Source organism: Hemiscyllium ocellatum, chromosome 2 (assembly GCF_020745735.1).
Source record: "Hemiscyllium ocellatum isolate sHemOce1 chromosome 2, sHemOce1.pat.X.cur, whole genome shotgun sequence".
Taxonomy (NCBI): Eukaryota; Metazoa; Chordata; class Chondrichthyes; order Orectolobiformes; family Hemiscylliidae; genus Hemiscyllium; species Hemiscyllium ocellatum.
The window spans coordinates 41177405-41196111 of NC_083402.1; the positions used below are offsets into that span (position 1 = coordinate 41177405).

Below are 18707 nucleotides of genomic sequence, written 5' to 3' on the forward strand. Positions count from 1 at the left end.
CAGAGAAAGAAACAGCTAAGCAATTAGGTTGCCAAAGCACAAAGTAAGACTTTAAAACCACCTTTGGAACTGCATTAAGGCCATCTAAAATGTATACTTGAAATATTTTGGAAGTTTAAGACTGAATTAAGAAAGCACTAGCAGCTTCTATACATGATACTCAATGCACAAGTGTCCCTGCATTGCAGAAAACCAGCAAGTTTCTTTTCGTATTCTAAGACAGCAGGTTGACACAAAATGTAATTCTTCAACCCTAAATCTAAATACAGCATATTTAGAAGATACAGTTGATCAGTTATCCTTCATTAAACATGCAACATTTGTTCACATTTACTGTTGCTGTGCAGCATCTTGCTGCATATCTGCATCTACATTTGAAGAATCTAAATATTACTGAAATGCTGAGAAAGAGGAACAAGCTTATAAAATATAAATCTCCTCATTTTAGGCACTCATTAACTAAAGCCATCAAAAGATATGCTAAAGGGAGTCAACTTAACTCCATGTCAGTTGCAAGGTCTGTACATGTTTTAAAAAAAGATTCGTTCGTAAGTACTGAACAATCCACAGGATTCTATGAATGAAATAAATATCATGTCTTTGTCAGAAAAAATATTATAGCTAACAATTATATTTTTATTCAATCATAAGATGCAAACATCCCTTGAAGTCCCAACAGTTGTTGCCCATTCCTAACTGCCCAGAAGGCAGCAGTGAGCTGCTACAGTCCACATGGTGGAGATACACTGTTTTAGATAGGGATTCCAGGATTCTGATCAGTAACAGTAAAGGAGGTTGTGGTGTACTCATGGATCTGCTGTCCTTGTCTTTCTGTGGTGAGACTGCACTTTGAAAGGTACTGTTGAAGGAGAAATGGATGATAGACACTCAATTTTTGGTTTTTACTAACACTATGTGCTGGCGACAGAGGGGCTGAAAATTTAAGCTAGTGGATTGGTTGATCACACGGGCTACTTTGTCCTGGAGTGTGTTGAGCTATGAGAATTTTGTTGGAACCACACTCATACAGGCAAGTGGATGATTTTCCATTAAATCCTTGACCTGTATTACTTATTCTGCAGGAAAGTGGAGTTGAGGATTATTAGATTAGTCATGAACTCATTGAATGTAGAGAAGACTGATGGGCTGAGTAGTCTATTTTTGCTGTGTCAAATAGGTTCATTTTTAACAATAAATTCTTAATTAATTCAGCATTCTTAAACTGATTTGTTGCTAGTAATAGTTTCTCAAGGTAATTCAACAGACCGTGCATTTGACAGTGAATTGACAAGCTTGTTCCAATTATCACTTACAAGACTCAAAATCATGCAAACTAATAACTAGATAAATATTTTTATTTTACTGAATTTCACTTTTAAGACTGAACTTCATAAATCAAATATTTAGACAAAATATCCTTTTGTGATTTTGAAGTTTTGTAACTTTAGAAACCCAATATCATAAGTTTGTTCAGCATTTCTAAATTTGAGGCTCATAAAGACTCATTCCACTATGCAACGAATACAGCAAACAGCACAAACTAAACATCATCTCATACTAATCAGACTCCCTCAAGAGGGCAACATGATGGGTGGAACCACTATCCTTGACGGGGGCCAGCACCCTGATCTAAGCTTAAATCAAGTAATAAAATGTTTTTCAAACAGGCCTATAATTTTTCAGTCAACGTCCAAATATACTACTTAAGCAGTTTAAATATTTATTTCATACACTCTTAAGCACAACACAACAAATTAAACATTCTACAAAACCAGTATTTAAATTACCTGTATTTTCCAGTAATGTTTTGGGTGTGTTAGGTCTATTAATGATATCCACCAGCCGGGGCAAGACCATTGGCACATAAGGCTGCATTTCAATGCCTAATGGAAAAGTAAAATTAGTGGAGTGAAGAGGTTACCAGCTAAAGGCAGATCTTCACCCATTAAATTTTAAAATTCTACACTTTTTCAGCAAATTTAGATGCAAATGCAACTATTTCCTTGAACGTGACTAACTGCAAGCACTGTCAGAGACCTTCAGAGTAGAATACATAGTGCACACTTTTCCAAATGTCTTCGGTTAACATCAATTTCTTGAATCAAATCGGTAATCACATACAGCAGAGAACGAAAACCACCCAAATTCCTCACTGGGCAATGGTATGCATGCAAATTGATGCTTTGCAAAGGGCATGGTAATATTTTTACTCCAATTCTAAAACAGTATGTTATGCAATAACATTTTGTAGGATCTTGATTACATCCATTGATTTTTGCCTCTACCCAGACACCCTTTGTCCTTCCTGCTGGTTCCGTCTTCAGAAACACTGTCAACCATTGTGAATCTGTCTAATTATATATTTTTGTAAATACACTGATTTTGTTTTTGAAAAACAACAGATTCCAACATTTTCTTGAAGATTGGGAATTTGAAACCAGTTAGCCAATTTTCTTCTCCCTTTCTTGAATAGCATTGGCACGTTTACTACCTTCAAATGTACAGGGGCCTTTCAGAATGTAGGAAACTTTAGACAGTCACAATCAATGCACCTACTATCTAAGATATATCTTCTCTCTCTTATTCAGCCATTAGATGCATGAAAATTATTGGCATGAATTTCTTTAATTTCAGTAACTTTCAATACCTTCAGTTCCTCACTCTGATTAGATTCTGGTTTCACATTTCTGATTTGAGCCTTCTAAAAGGAAGGCACAAATTTTACTCCCTCTGCTTTTATTCAAGATGGTGGCAAAGAATCACAGATGCTTCATGCAATCACATACAGTGTCTTTAAATTTTTTTTAACGGTTTCCCTCAAATTCTCATAAGCTGATGTATTATTACCACTAAACTGTGTCCCAATCTGTAATACTCCGCTCACCTTTATATAAATCATCACACCACTCTATGACTTTTCTCTCTTGACCCTTCACGCAATCTTTTTTATGCTTGAACCCTGTCTAGACCAAGACGGAACAAATGTCCTTAAGAATTCAGTAATTAAGTGGATTTAGTTTTACTCTTTATTAATAAAGTTAGGGTTCCCCTTAATAAAGGGTGCAGAAGTGGGGCCAACTGAAGTGCCCTGGCAGAAACCCTGTCACAGACATAATAGAGAAATGCTTTCCTCTGTGCTGCAACCATCCTGTAATTCTGTTCATCTCAACACAAACCTTTTGATTTGTTCTTTATCGCACGTCACTTTCATCAAACCAGTTATGTTTCCAACATATCTCAGATTTGATGAAAAGTCATTGACCAGAAAATTGTTCCAGTACCCAAGAATCAAAACCTACTTCCCAGGCAAACAAACAGTCTCCTCCATTCATTCATTTCACTGATCTGTTTATTCTAATTTGGAAGTGGCTTTGGTCAGAGTTAGAAAAAAGTACAGCGTTCAGTTTTGGATATGCCAGGATATAAAACACAGAAGTGGAAAGGTATATTTAAATCATTCTTTGGAATATGGAAGCCGACAAGCCCGATATTTATTGCCTACTCCTAGCTGGCCTCAAGGTGACAGCAGTGGGTCTTGTTGAACTCTCCAATACACACTGAAAGTATAATAGTGCCATTAGTTAGGGAGTTTCAAGACAATGACTCAGCAAAATTGAGGGAATGGTAACATATCCTCAAATCACTGTACCATCATATATCTGATCAACATGGTGAAGAAACTAAGACATCAGATGCTAAGATGAGTACTATAAGATAGCTAGGCTGTGACCTGTTTTATTAGATACTGTATTGGTATGAGTGTTCCAGTTGCATTATTTGCAGTAAGGGTTACTTGATAACGTTGTTCACAACTCATCAATTTGTTCTTGCACTGGATTAGCATTCTTGCACAGTGTATAAAGCGGAATACCCCATAACTTCAGAATGCAAATAGTTATAGCTGTAGTGGAACAATTTAACTATGAGTACTGCTAGTTATGGAGCCCAACTGTTTTTACCAAAGGACAGCTATTGCTGGGCACAGACATTACATCCCATACACTCAGCAATCACCCGTTACAAACGGAACTGGTTAAAACAGGTAAACAATGTGCAGATACCAAGAAATCAGCCATCTGGCAATTCTCTGAAGATAGCTACAAAGGCTTCAGTTAAGCCATTTGTATCCACAACATGAACTCAGGTTTTGCGGAGCTGGGAAACTTCATGGAGCATGCTCCTCATGTTCTTAACTATTCACCACAATCAACAACTGGCAGAACTTTAATCTGTTCTATTGTACATGGGATCGTTTGGTTCTGTCCATAGCAACGAGCCCTTTCAGTCATTCAGTTGCGTGGGACTCTTGGTTCAAACATCAGGGGTCCTCAGTAAAGAAGGAAGTAGCTGCAAGACTGGGCTTCTGGAAGGTGGTAAAAACTAAATCAGGAGAATAATCTACTTGTCGAGGTGCTTGCCAATATTTTGCAGATTTGTTTATTGCAGCAAAGGAAAAAGCTACCACAAATTCTCCAGCCCTGGCAACATCCATGTAAATCTTTTCTGAACCTTTTCAAGTTTTACAGCATCCTTCCGACAGGAGGGAGACCAGAATTGCACAAAATATTCCAAAAGTGGCCGAACCAATGTCCAGCTGCAATATGACCTCCCAATTTCTATATCAGTGCTCTGACCAATAAAGGAAAACATATCAAACGCCTTCTCCACTATCCTATCTACCTGCAAGTCCACTTTCAAGGAGCTATGAATCGGCACTCCAAGATCTCTTTGTTCAGCAACACTCCAGAGGACCTTAAGCCCTGCTAAGATATGCCTTTCAAAAATGCAACTTCTCACATTTATCTAAATCAAACTCAATCTGTTGCTTCCCGGCCCACTGGCGCATTTGATCAAGATCCTACTGTTTTGAGGTAACCTTCTTCGCTGTCCACTACACCTCCAAGTTTGGTGTCATCCGCAAACTTACTAACTTTACCTTCTAAGTTCACACCCAAATCATTTATATAAATGACAAAAGCAGTAGACCCTACCAGCTTGTGGCACACCACTGGCCACAGGCCTTCATCTACAAAGCAACCGTCCACCACCAGCCCCTGCCTTCTACCTTCGAGCCAGTTCTGTATCCAAATGGCTAGTTTCCCCTGTATTCCAATGAGGTCCAACTTCACTAACCAGTCTACCAAGAGGAACCTTGTCGAACGCCTTACCGAATTCTTAAGCAAAAAATAAACATATGCACAGGTGAATACATGATGAAATGAAAAGGACAGGACAAGGAGGAATTTATTTTGGAATCTTCAAACTAAGATGCTTCACACATAGAAAGTGCCTTTTATGATAAACTAGTCATTTATCAGGTGTTGAAAACATCTCTGGTTCTAAACATACATTTCTTACCAAGTTCACGGTTTGATGTACATCCATCAAATACTAACCCATCTGAATTGAGATCTCTCCAATTGCCCATGTAGCATTATTACAGACAGAAATAAATTCTGGGTTCAGATTAGTTCCAAGAACTGGCATGAAATCAGCTGCAATAAGAAACAAAGTTGAAGTTCTAATCAACGCCCAATTAAAAATATATACAAAGAACAAAATATACATCCTCTATTTTATTTTCTTAGCTGTGAGATAGTGAGAGAAAGATGTGAATAAAGACAACATTGCATACCAATGCAAGGCTTCACATGTTGAAAGCACGCTTTTGTTAAATCACCCAATAAGGCAAATGAACTCTGTCGTACTTCGGGCATCTTATCCTATAATTAAAAGAAAAAAAATTGTTTGATTTCTTTTTGGATTAAGAAATAAAATATATTCAATTTTAATAGAACATTTGCTTACCTGCATACACTGGTACATTAATGACAAAATATTGCTCCGTGCAACAAGCTGTTCAATACTTCCTCCAAGGCCTTCAGCCAGCCCACTTAGTAAATCAAGTGCCACAATCATAAAATCTTTATCCGGGGCCTCGCACTGATCAGGCTGGGAACCATGCAACTGTGATACAAGACCAATGACATAAGCAAAGACCAATTTTAATCAAATAATATTGTATTGATTTTATCTGCCTGAAACTAGGTGCTCTCAGATGATTTGTAGATGAAGTCTGAATGTATCTCTAAATAATGATGAAATCATTATTCCATTGATCTAATCCGCTCTTCTACTCCTTGCAATCTTGGTGTTGTGCTGTGAAATGATCCATGGGCCTTCATGGGGGTTTGTTAAATTCAAAAAGGAAATAAAAACAAATTTGAGCTGATAGATGGATATTTCCTGATTGTGACCATGAATCAACTATGTATGGTAAACAATATTCATTCAAAATTAATATTAGTGAACACTGGATAAAATAAACAGTTCATGGATTGATAAACTGACAACTAAGTATGCGAAACTAAAGTCTGTAGAATTCATGCCAAAGACGACTAGTGTATCCAATTGGTTTGGCCTCTTCCCACCCATCTTTGTCTAACCCTATTAACAGAGCATTCTCTGTCACCTATTATCTAAATTTCTCTTAAATCAATTTTGCACTGTTCAACCTGTTACTGTTCTAACTAATGTTAGTATAGTCCAAGTCAGATCCCATGGCGAAAACTGGCTTGTTAGATCCTAACTTTTTTAAATCTGCATGTCAGTTACTGAATACATTCAGAGGCTTCCAGTGTACTTTTAGTATACCTTTACACGAAAAATAAACATTTATCAAACAAGAAAAACAAAGTGAAAGACTGGAAATATATTGCAGACATCAGAAACGAGTTCAAATTCACACTATTCCTTTTATCTGTGTCGTTATACCAATCAACATGCGCTGAACACTGGAGCAGCTGTGCATCGTGCAGCTTAGAAGGAACGCTGTTTATAAGTATCCCAAGCTGGTGAAGAGCCACCACTATTTTCACATGAAAAAGCAGGTCTAGGCTGGTACAGTGTCAACTGCTTCCTTTCAGTAAATTGCTCTACAGTTGGTAAGAGCTTTTCCTCTTATGTCTCCTGCAAGACACTGAAGACAAGCTTCAAACTAAACCACCACTTTAATTTCAGAGCAACGGCTCATGTTCCCCAAACTCAGTGTATAATTTCATTTTCTGGCATATATCACATTTATTGACTTCATTGATCATTCTGCCTTTATATTATTGGACCCTTGTTGCTAAGTAACAGCCCAGTCCTTTCCCTGTATTTAATGTACGCAACTGTCTATATGAAGGGTTTAAAATCTTATCAAAAAGGTAAATAAACACTAATCCACAAAAGCATTCAAATAAAACTGAACCATGTCTGCCCTCCATCTTAAAACACACAAACTAGAAAATCTGAATTCAACTTCAAGGTGAACACTGTTCTTAACAACTCCTTGTCGTGTCATATTTAACATTCTAACATCATTGGATAAAGAGACTGCTTATAACTCCTTGATTGGACTTATTGCAATCATCATACATATTAACATATAGCAAATCACTGCTCTTTAGGACAATTTAGATGTAGTAATAAAATACTTGCCATAGCTTGGGAAAGTGTCTTTTGGACTAGATTTACACAACGCTGGTATACGGGTTCACAGTATGGAAGAAAGCCAGACTGCAAGGCAGTGGCAACAGAAGACAGGCACTGTAATATACAACGTATTAGATTTAGTAGAATGTTACATCTGAAAACTCAATTGAGAAAATGAAGCTTTTATTACATTACTGCAAAATTTATGACATATCTAAAACTGCTCTTATATCAACAGATTATCGATTTGTTGCAATTTAAATTTTGAAAGCAGGAGACAGCTTTAAAAGTAGAGGGACCGTGAATACATGTTAATGACACCAGTATATTAAGGAAGGCTTAGCTTCAGAAACTGCCCATTCATTTGTACTTACGTATCACTTGTAATTGTAAACAACAGGAACAGTTTTTAATGTGGATAACAATTTTTTTAAAAAACCCACAATCAGTTGCTTAATGCCAAGCTCCATCTACTGATGTTAATTTTATTCTCCTCCTTACTCCAACACCAGTTGACCATTTATTATTTAAATTAGGTAAAATACAAGTGTAGATTACTGGTATCTAAGCAACATGTGCTCAGACCTACACTAGTCATTTATTTCAGAATTTAACCAACATAAAACTAATCAAAGACTAATGTAGAAAAAAAGTGATGTTCATCTGGATAGACTGCATATGCCAGGTCACTTTTCTGCCTTAATATTTAGAAATCCAATGAGAAACCTGCACTACAGAAATGTTTCAAAGCACAGCAGCCGGATAAGAGCATTTTGATTTCATACATATGAAATATGAATCAAATAAATGCCTCCTTGCAACGTTCCCTCCAAATGGCACAGTTCTTAGTTACAGAGGGAACAGTCTCTACTTTTAGTTGGCAGAAAACTCTGTGATAACTGCACTTCTCTTATTCTGATCTCTAAAGTACACAGCTGTAATTGTTCCATTAGTTGAGTGCAGTTCAGGCAGATGGATGCACAGCTGGAAAGATGATGCTGGAGGGGTACTTCAAACTCCTTGGACATTAGGATTGATTCTGGGGGAGATAGCACCTATATAAACCAGATGGGTTGCACTTAAACAGAGCTGGGAATGAAGCCCTTCAGGGCACTGTGCTCATGCCTTAAGGCTTTAAGTTAACTTAGCAGGGGTGTGGGAATCGAGACAACATTAGAAACAAATATAGCATGGGCTCTCAAAATGCTCAAGGATACAACTAGCACCTGCATAGCAAGTAGAAAGATAATAGGTGAAGCTGGATTGAAGGAGAAAAAATGTCAAAACAAGAGTTAAATGCACATATATGTGAATGTATAGAGTATAGTCAGTTCAATAGAGAAGGTTGGGCATTTAAAGGCAGAGATTGTAATTTGGAATCATGCTGTTGTAACTGCCTTACTCAACGAAGGGCAAAACTGGTTATTAAATACCCCTAGGTATAAGTTGGTTATGAAAGACAGAAAAAGGAAAAGGAGAAGGGGTAGCTGTATTGGTTAAGGATATTGCAGTGCCACAGAAGGAGGATGTCTCAGAGGGTTCAAGACAGAGGCAATTTGTTTAGAACTATGGAATAAAAAGGGTGCAATTACAATGCCGTCAAGGTAAAGGAGGTAGAAACTAATATTAGAGGTGTTGCTATGACAGGTGTTAGGGAGAAAATATAAATGAGGTTCAACAGCAATACCAAAAGGTTATGGGGGAGATGAAAAACTAAATGAGGAGGGCTAGGGGAATGATGAGAAAAGACCATCAACAACATATTTTCTATGGGTATATAAACAGTAGTGGTTAAAGGTGGAGTACAGCTGATCAGAGACCAAAAAAGGGATTTACAGATGGAGGCAGGATCATGGCTGAGATTATTAACTACAACTTGCATGGATGCTAACAGAATATTGTTCTGAATGGAGACTGCAGATATAGGGTGAAAACTGACCAATAGAATTTAAGATAAAAGCTGTTTAGAACAGATAAACTGCCTTGTCGGAATGTGTTGCACCCGAGATTCCTAAAGCAAGAGGGCATGGACATTGTGATTGGTCAAAGCATTGCTTTGCAAAATGAACCAGAGAACAGCTATCACATATTCTGTTGAGTGAAGCAGACACAGTGTTTGTATGTTATCTTTCAGTCTGCAAAGAACAGGGCCTGTGTAACATTATGGCTAGCCTCCAGTACATGCAAATGTGCTATTCTGAGTCTGGCAGACAATCCTAAATTTGTTGTTAGTGTAATTCTTCATACACTCAGGATTATTAAGCAAATAATGCCAAATTGCAGAATAATTTAATGTTAGTCTTTGCTAAGACTTCTGCAATCATTGACTGCTTGGGTACAGTTATTGCCTTGCTATTTTGAGAACAGCTGAATTGATATTGCTTGATATAATCTGGGGTGGGGTGGGTGGATTGTGTCTTTGGGGCATAAAGCCTATATACTTGGCAGCACAGTTAACTGCCAATCAACATTAAGAGGCACTGCCGTGGTGAACACAACCATCAGTCAGCATTTCTTTCTCATGAAGCATGCAATTTTTTTCCTTGAATTGGTATTCGTGCAACTTGGCCTGACGACAGCAACATTAAAAGCTTGAACAGTCATTTTTAAGCAATTCGCAGGTTCTGTAATACAAAACAATTATTTACTAATTACAGTACATTTCTTGAGGTAGTAAGAAAGTAGGTTGATGAGGAGAACACTATGGATGGTCTCACCACAGATTTTAAGTTAATTATTTTAAATTAACCTTATGACAAACATTTCTGTGGCATATGGGACTTGAAATTGGTCTTCCTGGCTCAAATAGGGGCACAATCACTATGGCAGTCAAGGCCCTTAGATTTCAATATATCCTTTGACAAAGTACTATGAGAAAGGCTGGATAATAAAATGGAGGCTCTTGAAATAGGACGATCCGTGTCAGCATGGATAAAGTAAATTGGGTGGAAGACAGATATTAGCAATATCAATAAAATGGTTCATGTTAAAACTGGATCAAAGCTTTGCCTATTATTTTTCCATACAAATTATTTTAGTTCAATAATTTCAAGGGAAACTCAGGATAGACTGCAAGTGCTGGACGGCACGGTGGCACAGTGGTTAGCACTGCTGCCTCACAGCGCCTGAGACCCGGGTTCAGTTCCCAACTCAGGCGATTGACTGTGTGGAGTTTGCACATTCTCCCCGTGTCTGCGTGGCTTTCCTCCGGGTGCTCCGGTTTCCTCCCACAGTCCAAAGATGGCCATGTTAAATTGCCCATAGTGTTAGGGGTAAATGTAGGGGAATGGGTCTGGATGGGTGCGCTTCGGCGGGTCGGTGTGGACTTGGTGGGCCTAAGGGCCTGTTTCCACGCTGTAAGTAATCTAATCTAATCTGACCAGCTATGCTCATTCTCACAAATATCCACATTGTGATTCATATTATTTACAACGTAGTCTAGGTGTTAAATGGGAAGTCTTGATTGAGAAACTGGTAATAACCACAAAGAAAACATAATTGAAACAAGCCTGGACTTCAGAACATGTATAAAGGTCAGGATCACGTTAAATTACAAGGGTAACAGCTAGAAAGGCAACATTATTCAACTAGAAGAAAGCTTAATTAGCTGAAAAATTGATAACATGATGTTTGCAGTTATTCCAACAAAGGAAGTAACTCACATGGTTTGCCAGAATTAAGGAATGTGCTGGAATTAATTTTAATTTTTATCTGGCAATAAGTCATTTACATCACATTGCCATGGAGATTGGTAGAGCTTAGTGAAATTCTTCATCGAGTGTTATCTGTATTAATTCAGTTAGGGCACAACCAGCAAGAAAAAGTCAATGTATGACAGATGAAATATGACGCGAATAATGTGACATTATCCACTACCATAATTAAAAACAGGAAGGCGGACTATCTGAAAAGGTAAAAGCAATGACTGCAGATGCTGGAAACCAGAGTCTAGATTAGAGTGGTGCTGGAAAAACCACAGCAGTTCAGGCAGCATCCGAGGAGCAGTAAAATCAAGAAGATAGACTGAGTAAAGGGGAGGTGCATTAAAACCTGGGTATACTTAACACTATTCAAGAACATGGCCCTAAAAATAGTGGATGCATTGATGGTCAGCTTTTAAGATTTCATAGAGTCTGTAACAGCTCCTCTGGATTAGGAGAATAGCTAATGTAAGCTCCTTATTTTAAAAAAAGGTAAAAAGAAAACAAGGAATTATAGACCAGTTAAACTGACATCAGTAGTAGGAAAAAGGCTAGAGTTCGTTACAAAAGACTTAATAGTAGAGCATTTGGAAAACAGTGACAGGATTGGATAGAGTCAGCATGGATTTATAAAAAGGAAATCATGTTTGACAAATCTACTGGAATTGTTTTGACAATGTATTTAGTAAAGTTGATAAAAGGGTGGATGTGGTTTACTTGGACCTTTGATAATGTTGCACACAAGAAATCAGCATGCAAAATTAAAGCACATGGGATTGGGGTAGTGCATTGAAATAGACAGAACTGGTTTGCAGATAGAAAACAAAGAATAGGAACCCATTTTCTGAGTGGCAGCTAGTGATCAGTTTAATATGTGGGGATCAGCATAATGACCCCAGCTGTTCACAATGTATCAATGGAGGGAACTAAGTGCAATATCTCCAAGTTTGTAGATGATACAAAGCTGGGTAGAAGGTTAAACTGTGAGGATGGTGCAGAGATGCTTCAGTGAATTTGGACAAGTGAGCTTTGGCATAACAGATGGATATATAACAAAATATGAATAAATAGGAGATCATCCACTTAGGTAGCAAAGACAAAACAGCAGATTATCTGAATGGTGAGAGACTGAGAAAGAGGGAGATGCAACAAGACCTGATGTCCATACACACTAGTCACTGAAAGTAAGCATGCAGATGCAAGAGGCAGTCAAGACGGCAAATGGTATGTTGGCCTTCATAGTGAAAGGATTTGTGTACAGCAGCAGGAACACCTTGCTGCAATTGCACAGTGTCTTGATGAGACCACACTTCCAGTATCATACACATTTTGATCATCTTACCTGAGGATGTTCTGGCTAGGGAGGGAGTGCAAGAAATGTTAACAAATGGATTCCTGGGATGACAGTACTGATATGTAAAGAGGCATAGATCAGTTAGGACCAAATGCACTGAAATGTAGAAGAATGAGGGGGCATGTCAGAAATCTATAAATTTCTTACAAGACTTGACAGGATAACTGCAAAAAGGATGACAAAGAAGTTCAGAAGCAGGGGTCACCCTCTAAGGAGATGGGGTAGCCATTTAGGACTGAAATAAGGAGAATATTCTTTAATCAGACAGTGGTGAACCTGGCGGAATTCTGTTTGAAAAGAAATGGAGAAGTGGTCTCTGACCAAAGGAGTTTGCTAATCCCCAAAACTCTTTTTCAATGAATCTACTAACATGAAATATCCTTTGCAAATAACACATGATGCTCTACAATACCTCAAGTAAGGGAAAAAGATCTTTGTCTTCATCTTGTAACATGTTCCACTTCTGAATGAGAGGAGGCATCAACATTTGTATATATTCCTTGTGAGAGACACAAAGTGGGTTAATTTTATGGCTCTGCTAAAATATTGTAAATTTGTCAACAAGACATAGCACCTTAATTTAGAAACACTTAACCAAATCAGAAAAGTAGCAGGAATGACCTGAAAAAATCTATCCTTGCAACATTATGGTCCAAACTTTGCAATATAGTGATGAGGCTTTCAAAGACCATTATTACTAATGATTAAATCAGACTGTAACCTCTTGTGATCATGTGCCAAAGAAGCCTCATTCTTCCAGAAGTTTTGCTACAACAGTAATGCATCAAGACTAGACAGTCAAATATGTGGAAAGGCATAAAGCTGGGGTACATGAGACATACTCTCTTACAAATTTAGATAAATGCGCTAGAAGATAAATAATTTACAATATTACAATACATCTTTATCGCTCTCAAACTACACTGGCACTGAAAATAAACTGTTCTAAATATGGAGTCTTATTCCTTCAGAGTTTAATTTTTTTATTCTCCTATAATTTCATTGTCTGAAGTCCTAATGCAAAAAGCCTTAGAAAATCTGTTGGAAAAAAACAATAAACCGACAAGGCCATCCAGTCATAATAAGACATCAAAATCCAGTTCAATGTTCTGAAATAAAGTTTATCTTAACTGAATATGTTCATTTGCCACCTCAGAAATAAATTCTGCAAATTCCATATCATATTTAGAAATGCTTTGAAAACCTACTCAAGAAAACTACCTTACATTCTTGGGGTTAAGAATTCCTTGACTTTTCTGTATAGGATCATAGAAAGATCATATGGGCGGCATGGTGGCACAGTGGATGGGCGGCACGGTGGCAAGCACTGCTGTCTCACAGCGCCTGAGACCCGGGTTCAATTCCCGACTCAGGCGACTGACTGTGTGGAGTTTGCACGTTCTCCCCGTGTCTACATGGGTTTCCTCCGGGTGCTCCGGTTTCCTCCCACAGTCCAAAGATGTGCGGGTCAGGTGAATTGGTCATGCTAAATTGCCCGTAGTGTTAGGTAAAGGGGTAAATGTAGGGAATGGGTGGGTTGCGCTTTGGCGGGTTGGTGTGGACTTGTTGGGCCGAAGAGCCTGTTTCCACACTGCAAGTAATCTAAAAAAGTGTGCTTGTACTGCTACGGGGTTGTTAGGAAGTGGTTTTTTTTGGGGAGGGGGAGGGGGGAGAAGTATCATCTGCAAGGTATGAAAGGATTATTTGGTGGGTGCAGTATGGGGATGGGAGATGCAGTTAAATTGAGGTTATAGTCTGATCAATCTTTACCTTATTAAATGGCAGAGCAGTTTCGAGGGCCAAATAGCCTAGCCTACTCCCATTCCTTATGTTACATATCATAATTTGAAAGCTTTTGAAATTTGGAATTATAACTAAAAACAGGAAGAGTTATCGAAGCTTTTCTCTATACCTAATCAATGTGACATTTGGATTGAAACTGCTGGTTCTGGAAAACATTTTACAATGAGTACTGAAACAAAACTGTTGCTGTTGAAACATAAAGAGCCAGAGATGGGAACATTAAGTAGTAAACTCCTGATTGTAAGTGACAAATGATTGACGTAACAGAAAATCATAGCAGTAGCTACAGCAAACCCAATATTTTCCAAGGTTACTAATAAACTAACAAGTGATGAGTTTTAAATTAAGCAGTAAAGCAAAACTTTGCACAGTATCTAAACGAGTACTAAAACAGTACACTGCCACGACGTTGTACTTGAACACAGCTAACTTAACAGGTATATTGCATATAATTTAGAGTACAGCAACAGGCCATACAGTCCACAGGTAACAATACTTCACATCCCTCTTCCACTAACATAATCTGCTCAATGATTCAATCTCTTGTCCTTCTTGATTGCACCTAACTTCCTCATTAACATACCTATAATCTTTATCTCAATTACTCCTTGCTCCATCTTTTAACCATTCATTAGTAACTATCTTGTATTTAATCACTCCTAGATTGCAATACCTACAAGTGGAAGTACTGTCACCACCTCCAGTCTATCAAACCTTTTCACAATCTTAAAAGGCATCCACTGAATTACAGCACACCCTGTTCAGTTTTTACTTCCTCAGTTCTAATAACTCAAGATATTGATTATACTGCAGCATTTTCTTTCCCTCACCTGCTTATTTAAATGGTGCCCTACTGAGTCAGCAAGGGTTCCAATAGCATCATACAGAATTAGAAGATTCTTATGTTGATATTTGTTAAAAGCAAAGACAAGTGTATCAAGTATGTAACCAAGGTATGGCACCAACTCTGTGCAAGCTTCTTCCTCTAGGGTAGCAAAAGCACTGGAAAGCAAATAAAAAAAATTGTAACATATACAGTTTATATTTTTGACTTAAACACACTTGATATTTTATATAGGAGACCCCTATAAGTCAGGACAATTGCAGCCACTGAACTAATTCTTCAAAACTGCCCATGGCCAAAATAATGGAATTTGCTACAAACATATCAATAACAAATTTATAAAATCATAATTTATACATAAGTACATACTAATGAGAATTAGGCACATCAAATCAGCACTTTTCTTTAGAGTTCAAATACTGTAGTGTTGTCATTTTAATTACTCTGCCTCAACGCTAAGTAATGGACTTGCATGGTCTTGGAAAATGTTTTGTCTTATATTTGTTTCAATTTCCATGTGTATTTCAGAAAGACCACGCATCTTACTAAATGCATCTTTATTCTCACCAGCAGCAACAAAATTACTTTTTAAAAGCTAGAGCTGAAGACTACCCTAAGTTTAGTGGATATAAACTGATATTGCATGAGAGATCAACGATGAACAGATTCAGTTGAAGTAGTGGTTGGGAATGACAAAGTTGGCTGTCATCACAGAGACAATATCCTCATTAATGAAATCTATTATTGGGCTTTTCAGCGACACAAGTATAGTTTGGGGGCAGTTCTGACAACACTATGAATAAAATATAGGATTGAATTATTTTTCAATAATTAATAAATTTCACTTAACTAAGCAAAAGAGAAATTAAATTACATTTTATTTAAATGTGGCATGTTCAATATTTTCTGTGGGGAAGAGGTCATATGGCAAGGTCAAAAATAAGGATTATGTATGGTTTCACTGCTGCTTTGTCGCTCAGATCAATGCAAATTTAGGTTAACAACAGTGAACACTTTAAAGTGGACTTAACTGTTACTCAAAGCTGTGCATTTCAGTTTAAACAGTTATTATGACATCACACATGGTTATTTAGTTAAAGAATTTTCATAGATTTTGGAGAATTCTTCGATGCATCAATTAAGACAGCTGGAATAATAGTTAATCACTAGGAAATGACATTACATGCTCTAAGTAGACACTAATTGTTCACTGGTGTCATTTTACCATGGTAAATATCTATGGAATTACTATGTTTAGAGGGACAAGCTGTTACAAGAGGGACAATCTTATAAAATGACAAACACATTCAAGGATGAATGACCACTAATTTTAATAAACTAATCGGCAACAGGGCAGACACTACCTAGGAGAAAGTGAGGACTGCAGACGCTGGAGATCAGAGCTGAAAAATGTGTTGCTGGAAAAGCGCAGCAGGTCAGGCAGCATCCAAGGAGGAGAATCGACGTTTCAGACATAAGCCCTTCTTCAGGAAGGAGGAGGGTGCGCCAAGCAGGCTAAGATAAAAGGTAGGGAGGAGGGACTTGGGGGAGGGCCGTTGGGAATACGATAGGTGGAAGGAGGTTAAAGTGAGGGTGATAGACCGGAGGGGTCGGGAAGAAGATTGCAGGTCAAGAAGGTGGTGCTGAGTCCGAGGGTTGGGACTGAGAAAAGGTGGGGGAGGGGAAATGAGGAAGCTGGAGAAATCTGCATTCATCCCTTGTGGTTGGAGGGTTCCTAGGCGGAGTGGAAGGGGGAGTTAAAGTGTTCAGCCGGGGGGTTGCAAGTCTCGGCCTCCTCCATCGCCAGACCACGGCAATACGACGCCTAGAGAAAGAGCCATCTTCTGCCTAGGGACCCTCCAACCCCTCTCCGACCTATCACCCTCACCTTAACCTCCTTCCACCTATCGCATTCCCAACGCCCCTCCCCCCAAGTGCCTCCTCCCTACCTTTTATCTTAGCCTGCTTGGCACACCCTCCTCATTCCTGAAGAAGGGCTTATGCCAGAAACGTCGAGTCTCCTGCTCCTTTGATGCTGCCTGACCTGCTGCGCTTTTCCAGCTACACATTTTTCAGACACTACCTAGCCAATCAAAGTTTGACAATGAATTGTCCACGACAGTTCATGCATTAACTGTCCAACTAGAGTACATGATGTGCTTGATCATGCACAGGAAATAGTGGCCAAGGGATAGCCTGGGTTTTAGTGAGTTGATGCACAAGACTATTTACGACAGACGTTCAGTCAATAGAACAGAACACAACACTGGTACCCAGTTAATCAGTGTCACAATTAGACATTCTGAAGTGAACTGCTTGTAAAACCACTAATTCATTAAACACCTTCCTTTGGCACTTTTTTTAAACTTAATGAATTCAGACAAACTAGTGAAAAATATTTGCGGATGGAATAAATAGGTCTTGAAACTAAACCAAACTTTAGATTGGCTCTTCCAAACTCAGACTAATTAAAGACCTATGTCAACTATAAGTTAAGTGCACCCCAAAAATCTACAAATACTCAAATTGTAGGGACACTAGCTGAACAAACTTCAAATCAATTATGAAGCTTGCTTCTGGTCATTATAGCACCGGCTGAGGGTTATGCTAACAAAATTGCACAAAGGGGCTTTAAACAGCCAATATAGTTTGGTCTGTTAACTGAAAATTAGTTTTTTGTTTGAAAAGTAGCAAATTATTTAAGGTTTATTAGAATCTAAAGCACATTATCTAAAATAGTGGCAGAATTAAATTTCACTTTTAAAAACGCAATAGTACTAATTTGCAGAATCATAGGGGAAATGCTCCATTTTCAGATAAATTGGACAATCCTTTCAAAACGTGAGAGTTAGCCACTTCCTTCTATGCTGTACAATGTTGTATTTCAAAGTAAGTAACAATGAAAAATGGCAACAGCAAAAATATAAACCATTGAAGCAATGACTGAAATTTACTTGAGGAAACATTTGCAGAATGCAAATGCAGTTGTTTTACACAATACTGGCATAGCACATTCATCCTGAACACAGTTAGCAAAATTAAAACTTGTATTTATATCACCAATAATGTATAAAATGTCCTTTGGTGCTTCACAAAATTTGAATAAGCCACATCAGGCAACATTAGAGCAAGTGGCTAAAACTTTGTCAAGGATGTGCATTTTAAGAAGCGCTTTAAAATCGGAAACAGAAGTGGAGGTGATTAGGAAGAGTAGGAATCCCAAAGTTCAAGACCTAAACAACTGAAAGTATGGCCGTTAAGTCAGAGCAATTAAAACCTGGAATGCTCAAGAAGCCACAATTATATCAGCACATATATTACAGATTTTCTATAATGTTTCAACGATAAGGAAGTTCAAGGCCAAGGAAGGAATCTGAAAGCAAAGATGAGATTCAAAAATCAAAGCATTGCCTAAATGGAAGCTAATATATGTCCACAAGCAGAGGAGAAAGTGCGAAGTGGCTTGGTGGTATTGGTCACAGCATTAGATGACCTTAAGGTGATAGAGGAAAGGATGTGAGGGGCTAAC

The 18707-nt window shown here is 38.1% G+C and overlaps 1 protein-coding gene across 2 annotated transcripts in view; it reads right to left on the reverse strand.

Moving 5' to 3' along the window:
• tnpo1 (transportin 1) overlaps positions 1-18707 on the reverse strand; it is a 131328-nt gene that overhangs the window by 25919 nt on the left and 86702 nt on the right. For both annotated transcript variants that reach the window (XM_060836187.1, XM_060836196.1), the window contains exons 14-20: positions 15165-15336; positions 12944-13030; positions 7483-7590; positions 5809-5967; positions 5636-5723; positions 5397-5495; positions 1788-1883 (exon numbers count right to left, since the gene is read on the reverse strand). In XM_060836187.1, coding sequence (XP_060692170.1) covers positions 1788-1883; positions 5397-5495; positions 5636-5723; positions 5809-5967; positions 7483-7590; positions 12944-13030; positions 15165-15336 — 809 coding nt within the window. The remainder of the gene's footprint in view (positions 1-1787; positions 1884-5396; positions 5496-5635; positions 5724-5808; positions 5968-7482; positions 7591-12943; positions 13031-15164; positions 15337-18707) is intronic.